Source organism: Empidonax traillii, unplaced genomic scaffold (assembly GCF_003031625.1).
Source record: "Empidonax traillii isolate 1590-97213 ecotype Southwest subspecies unplaced genomic scaffold, ASM303162v1 scaffold534:size827195, whole genome shotgun sequence".
Taxonomy (NCBI): domain Eukaryota; kingdom Metazoa; phylum Chordata; class Aves; order Passeriformes; family Tyrannidae; genus Empidonax; species Empidonax traillii.
Genome location: NW_020955727.1, coordinates 549,455 through 555,888, shown reverse-complemented (window position 1 = coordinate 555,888; position 6,434 = coordinate 549,455). Strand labels below are relative to the sequence as shown.

The following is a 6,434-nucleotide window of genomic DNA, read 5'->3' as shown; positions in this document are numbered from 1 at the left end:
GCAGTGATTCTGGTCCACGTTTGGTTTGGCATTTTTTGTGGTGTTGCCATGACAACTATCCCAGTGACATCTTCATGCTATTTGTCTCCTTCTGAGGGTTGCATCATTCTCCTTCCTGAGGGAGCAGCTGCTGGTTCCCCGGCTCACCTGCGGCCCAGGGTGCCCCCGGGACCAGGACCCCTCCCCAGCCCCCAGCCCTGCCCAGGGCAGGGGTGCAGCAACCCCCCCTCTGAGCCAGTGATGCTCCAACCCCGGCATTCCCTCACTCCAGCATCTCTACAGCATCGTCCTTCTCTGTGAGCACAGCTTTGTGTCTGTGTCCCTGTGTGGGTCACCTCCTGGGCTGGGAAGCAGAAAACAAGCTGAAAATAGAGAGGTGACATTGGCAGGGCTCTGCCAACCCCACGGGGACAGGGGAAAGCTGGGAAGTGCCCTGTCACAGCAGCTGTGAGGAGCTGCCTGCAGAGAGAGGACGAAGCATCTGCCTCGCCCGAGGGTTTCCTCCAGACCCTCCGACTGCTGGAGAGGGGGAACAGCCCGAGTCCACACAGCTCCTGCCCTGGGGAACGTGCTATTGCCCTGCTGAGGGCAGCTGGGCCCTCCCCTCCTCCTGCCTCCTCCTGCCCTCCAGCCCCATTCCTGGACAGAGCCGGGCAGGGTGGGGGGCACAGCTCTGCCAGCACAGCCCCTGCCCCAGGGCCAGCCCAGGGGCACCCCCGAGCCGTGCTGGGAGGGGCTGGGAAAGCACTGCCAGGGTTAAAAATTTGCACAATTTCTAGTGTCCAAATCCAGGGAAGAGAGGGGGTCCTGGGTGGGGCAGGGGGTGCTCACAGTGACACCCTCGTGCCCGTTCACCACCCAACAAGCCCCAGGGAGGGGAAAGGGTCCCACTGAGCCCCCGGGGGAGGCTGGGGAGGCCGCAGGATGGATGAGTCAGGGCAGCGCTGCTGGAGGGGACTGGTGCCCGGCTGACGCAAAGCTGCTGTGCTGGCTCCTCTCCCCCTGCCCACACAGCTCCAGCGCTTTCCTTCTGCAGGCTCCTCCTGCCTGTGGCAGCAGCACCCCCTCTGCCAAACAGCCCCCTCCCCCTCGGCCCCCGACCCCCTCCTCTGGCAGGGGAGAGGTGACCCACCCTGAGCTCTTGGGTGGGTGTTCAACTGCCCCTGCCCCGTCCTCCCAGAGGGGCCAGGGGTGAGACTGTCCCCAAAGCTCCCTTCTCCTGTCCCCAAAGCTCCCTTCTCCTGTCCCCAAAGCTCCCTTCTCCTGTCCCCAAAGCTCCCTTCTCCTGTCCCCATCTGTGGATGATGATGTCCACGGGGCAGGCCAGGGACAAGAGCTGCTTGGCAACACCCTGGGCAAGCTGAGTGGGGAGCAGCAGTGCCCACCCCGAGGGCACAGGGCTCCCTGGCACCGCAGGGACAGCCCTGGGGACAGACACTGTGCACGGGCAATGCCGAGGGAGGCTGGGGCACCATGGGCACCGCTGCTGCTCAGAGGGTGCTCATGCTGACCTGGTCCCATGGCAGGGGCTGGCAGAGCCCTGGCAACCACAGGATGGCTGGGGGGATTCCCATCCTCCCTTCAGCATCCGGGGAGCCGTCGCTGGACCACAGCTGCCTGGGAGGTGCAGAGGGGAGGTGAGGAGGGGGCAGGAGGAGGAGGTTTCACACTGGCTGTGCTGCCCCACGCCCTGGCAGGTCAGTGGCTGCAGCACAGACACGGTCCAGGGCCCGGGCTCACTGCAGGAGCAAGCGTGTGGTGTGGTCACCCATCAGGAACCTTTGGGGAGGCAAAAGAGAGAGAAATCCGGGGTCAGCGTTTCTGCCATCGCAGGGGAGCAACAGGGACAGGGCGATGGCAGCAGCCAGCACCAGTCACAGCTGGATTCACCACACGGGACATGGATGGAGCAAACACAGGCATTTGGACACAGGTTGGGTCTCTGCTCTCATCCTGCCCTCATGAGAAGGAGAAGGGAACACCTTTGTGGAAAAGTGGCCGCTTGCAGTGTGAGTGCAGGGAGCTGAGCAGCAGCACGGGGGGTCCAGGGGGTCCAGGGGGTACAGGGGGTACAGCCCCACTCCCTGTGCTGCCACAGGCACACGTACCTCACCAGCACACCCACCAGGAGGGCAGCGACCATGGGCCCCACCCAGTACACCCAGTGGTAGTCCCAGTAGTTTGCCACCAGAGCTGGCCCAAAGGCTCGGGCAGGGTTCATGCAGGCTCCAGACACGCCACCCCTGCAACAAGAACAGAGTGGCTGCGTCACTGGGGTGGGACACGGGGCCAGCACCATCCCCTTGGCTCAGACCACGCTGGTGCCATCCCAGCACAGCTGCTTGGTGATAGGAATGGTTTTCCACAGCAGCCCAGACCCGAGTGGCTGCTCAGCTGCCACACAAGGACCAGTCCAGCCCCGGGAGTGGCTGCTCACCAGGACCAGCCTTCACTCACATCACTGGCAACTTACTGGGGAAAACCCAGCATGAGGTAGAGGCACCAGCGCCAAGTTTATCTTGGGGTATCCCAGGAGCCAGGCTTTCAAACAGGGAAGGCTCCATGCCAGGCACAGGTTGTGGAGCAGGGGAAGGGGATGGAAGAGATGACAGGTTAAAGAAAACTGCAAGGGATGAATATTTGCCAAGAGGTTTGTGCTGTGTGTAAACATGGGCTCGGGGTCCCACTAGAGCAGGTGGGCACTGCCTTAGCCCAACACCCCATTAACATTTTTAATTGCATGTGCTCATTATGCCACCACAGTGGCAGCGGGGCTGGGCTGCTCTCCCGACACACGGAGAAAGCTGCAAGCTTGGCAGCACTTCCAGCAGCCCTGGGGCCATGAAGGACATAAACCCTCTCCTGTTTGCTCAGGGCTTCCTACAGCAAACACGGCCCAGGAGGGCCTGGGGTTTATCTCCCCCCGGTGCTCGTGAGGGCTGTGCCAGCCCCGGTGCCACGTGCCAGGCTGAGCCGACAGACAGCCCTGTGCGCTGGCTGAGACGGGCCCAGATCAGCCTTAACTGCGGGTGTTTGGAGCTGCCCCTGGGGCTCCAACCCCACGGCCAGTGGTCCCAGCCTGGCCCCCTGCCTGGTGCCATCAGCTGCTGGAGCGAGGGCAGGAGCGGGCACAGGACTGAGGAGCTCACCCTGCCAGGATGCCGGCCGTGACGGTGAAGCCGACGCAGAACGGTGCCAGGGGGGTCTTGGTCTTCCCGTTGACGGCGCCCATGCAGACCACCAGGACCAGGAAGGCGGTCATGACGACCTCCCCCACGAGGGCAGCAGGGATCTGCTCGTCGGCGGTGATGCCACCGAAGGCTCCCCCGCTGGCGTTCCCGTAGCGCTCGCTCGGTGCCACGGCCTGTGCGGGGGGAGCCCGTTGGTGCCCTCCACCTTCCACACTGAGGCTTTCCCGGGCACGTGGGCATATGTGCTCACTGTCAGGACAGCGTGGGCGGGTTAAAGAGGAGCTAAACTCAGCACTTGCCTCCTGAAAGCCAGCCCAGCAAACATCAACTGGCTGACAGGGCTCTCGGTGTCTCCTGGGACAATGAGCCAGGTACCGCTGTCCTGGGGGGGGGGGGGGATGAGCCTCACCCGGTCACCCAGGGGCTTGTGGTGGCCAAACCACTCGGTGCAGGTGGGTGCTGGCTGCCAGGATGTTGGGCATGGGCAGCACCAAACCTAAACTGTCATTGTGGTGCAGTGCTGGAGGTACAAGTGCAGGGAAATGCTTTGTGTGAACGTGGTGGGGGCTGCAGGGGGACCCTGTGCCCTTCTGTGCCCAGTTAGTGCAGCACAGCAAACCTCTGGAGAACAGATGGAGCTATTAATTAGTTAATTAGCCTGGCCTTAGAGCCTGGGGATGCAGCAGGCTGGGGTGGTCAGGCCAGCTCTGGCAGAGCAGGGGGAGTGCCTGTGTCCCAGCCCTGGGTGCAGAGGACCCCCGGTGTCCATACCTTTGCCAGGCCGGCTCCAATCATCCCTCCACAGAGCTGGGAGACCCAGTAAGGGATGAGCATCGTCATGTTCAGCCCCCCCACCAGCCACACGCCCAGGGACACGGCAGGGTTGAAGTGGCCTCCGCTGCAAAGGAGAGAGGAGCATCAGCAAGGGTTCCCTCCCAGCACAGGGTTCCCTTCCTGGGGCTCACCACGGGCTGCAGCCACAAATGCTTTTCCAGTCCTTTCGTGGGAAGGTGCTACATGCTCCAGAAGAGCAGAATCCAGCTGTCTCCTCCCTCTGCAGTCACTGCTTCAAAGCAGCAGCAGCAGCAGCAGCAGCAGCCTGGACACCCAACCCGTCCTGCAGTGCTGGCAGGGGCAGTTTGAGGGACATGGTTCGGGGATGGGTCTCTGGAGACCTCCAGGTGCTTCCAGGAGCTGCTGCAGCACTGGCAGAGCAGGTGTGGGGAGAAGGGGTCTCTCCCAGAGCTGCAGGAACGCACTGGGGGGGCTGGTACCCAGCCTAGGAGGTGACACATCTCCAGGGAAGCAGGGACAGAGTGGGGCTGTAGGGCCAGGCACCTCAGTACCAGACCTAAATCACTCATCTTGAAGACCACAAGCAAGACAGTCTCAGAGACCCTCTAATTAAAGCAGATTATCATGAGACACGTGCTAACGAGCAGGTTTCATAACCAATCAGCCCTGATAATTGCTGGTGAGGGATGAGTCAGAGTGTCTGGGAAAGATAATCACACCTCATTCCTCAGCTGGAATGAAGAGCCATCATCAGAGCAAGGCGTTGTGTTGTTCAGGGCAGCAAATACTTGGGCTGGATGGGGCTTGGGCTGTGAACACCCCTGGGACAGGAGGGAGCCTGGGGGCTGAAGGAGGACCTGGCTGCAAACAAACCCCAGCCAGCTGTGGCTGCCCCATCTCTGGAAGTGTCCCAGGCCAGGCTGGACGGGGCTTGGAGCAACCTGGGCTGATGGAAGGTGTCCCTGCCCATGGCAGGGGTGGGACTGGGTTGGCTTTGAGGTCCCTTCCAACATAAACCAGTCTGGGATTCTGTGTGAACCTGACATTAGGTTAAAATGTCTCCCTGTGCAGGACCCTGAGGTGGCTCCTCTTGGCTTCAGAGCTGATGGGGAACCCCCTCACCATAAAGCTTCCCTGTCCTGCTCCCCTGGTTCCACCAGGCCCAGGGTTTGGGGTGTGCAGGGTCTGACTCGGCTCTGCCAGCACAGGCACTGCGGGGTCAGAGAGTCCCCACCACGGCACAAACCTCACCTGGGGCATTTTCTCTGCTGATCAGGCACTAATAAATGATCAGTCAGCTTGCTCTGGACTCCAGGGCTCGCCCATGATCCAAGCCAGGACACCCAGGACAGCCTGGAGCCATCCCGTGCCTGGGCTGTGCCGAGCTGACACCAGGGAAGGGAATAAAACTCCACAGGGACTGTTTCAGCTTCTTCCTTGAGGATAAATCTCTATCTTATCATCAGACAACACCTTTTCCAATGAGAGGTTTGTCTAAATATTGCTTTTGGGGAATTGAAGCCACTTGTAAACGGGAGCTAAATCTTTCACCTGAAGATACCCAGGGGAGTAGCACACTTGGGTCAAAATGTTTGGCTCTGACATCCTTGAGAAAGGAATTGTCTCAGCTTTCCAGAGAATCAGAGAATCATGGAATGGTTTGGGTTGGAAAGGACCTTAAATATCTTCTAGTTCCAACCCCCAGAAGAGGGTATTTCTATTGCAGCTTTGACAGTTTTCGTTAAAAGGGGCTAAGAATTAAAACAGTCAGTCCAAAGCCAGGTGAACCCCCCCAAGCCCCCAGGATTAGGGGTGCCACCAAGGATGGCCCCACCAGTGCCACCACCACCATCCCCCCCCGTCAAGCAGCCCCGCCACTGACCAGGGGCTGGATGGCAGGGCAGGGGGGCTCAGCACCGGGATCTGGGCAGGGAGGGTGCCAAAGGGACCAGCAGGGCGTGTGGGGGCCCCCCTTACCTGATGTCCCCCAGGATGGCGACGGCGGTGCCCAGGGCCAGCCCGTGTGCCAGGGCGGGCTGCAGCCGCCCCGCGCCCCCCGCGCCCTCCACGGCGGCCAGGGCGCCGGTGAAGATGAAGAGGGCACTGCCCAGCAGCTCTGCCAGGCACGGCTGCACGTGGCGCTCGAACCAGGGCGGCCGCCAGGCCTTGGCCTTCACCTCCATGTCCAGCAGCTCCCGCCCTGCGCGGGCACTGAGCTCAGACCCGGCCATCAGGTAGGCACAGCCCTGCAGGACCCACCTGCCCTGCCACGACAGCCTCCCCACGACCTCTGTGAACAGGCAGCGCAGGGGAGGCTCTAAAATATGGATTGGATTTGCATTGCTAAGAAAAAAAAAAAACAGAAGAGGGGCAATAAAAGCTGTTGGGCCGGCCCCCAGGGATGTAAAAACTGTTATCACTGCCCAGCCTCGCTTCAAGGCTTGGGGA

At 61.3% G+C, this 6,434-nt stretch overlaps 1 protein-coding gene across 1 annotated transcript; it reads right to left on the bottom strand.

The window, feature by feature from the left end:
* Positions 1-1,736: 1,736 nt before the first annotated feature.
* On the bottom strand, positions 1,737-6,217 carry AQP8 (aquaporin 8). The gene is made up of 5 exons (XM_027897277.1): positions 5,964-6,217; positions 3,963-4,089; positions 3,150-3,364; positions 2,109-2,243; positions 1,737-1,779 (listed from the first exon to the last, which is right to left on the bottom strand). The coding sequence occupies exons 1-5, from the start codon at positions 6,215-6,217 to the stop codon at positions 1,737-1,739; spliced, it is 774 nt and encodes a 257-aa protein (XP_027753078.1).
* Positions 6,218-6,434: the final 217 nt, after the last annotated feature.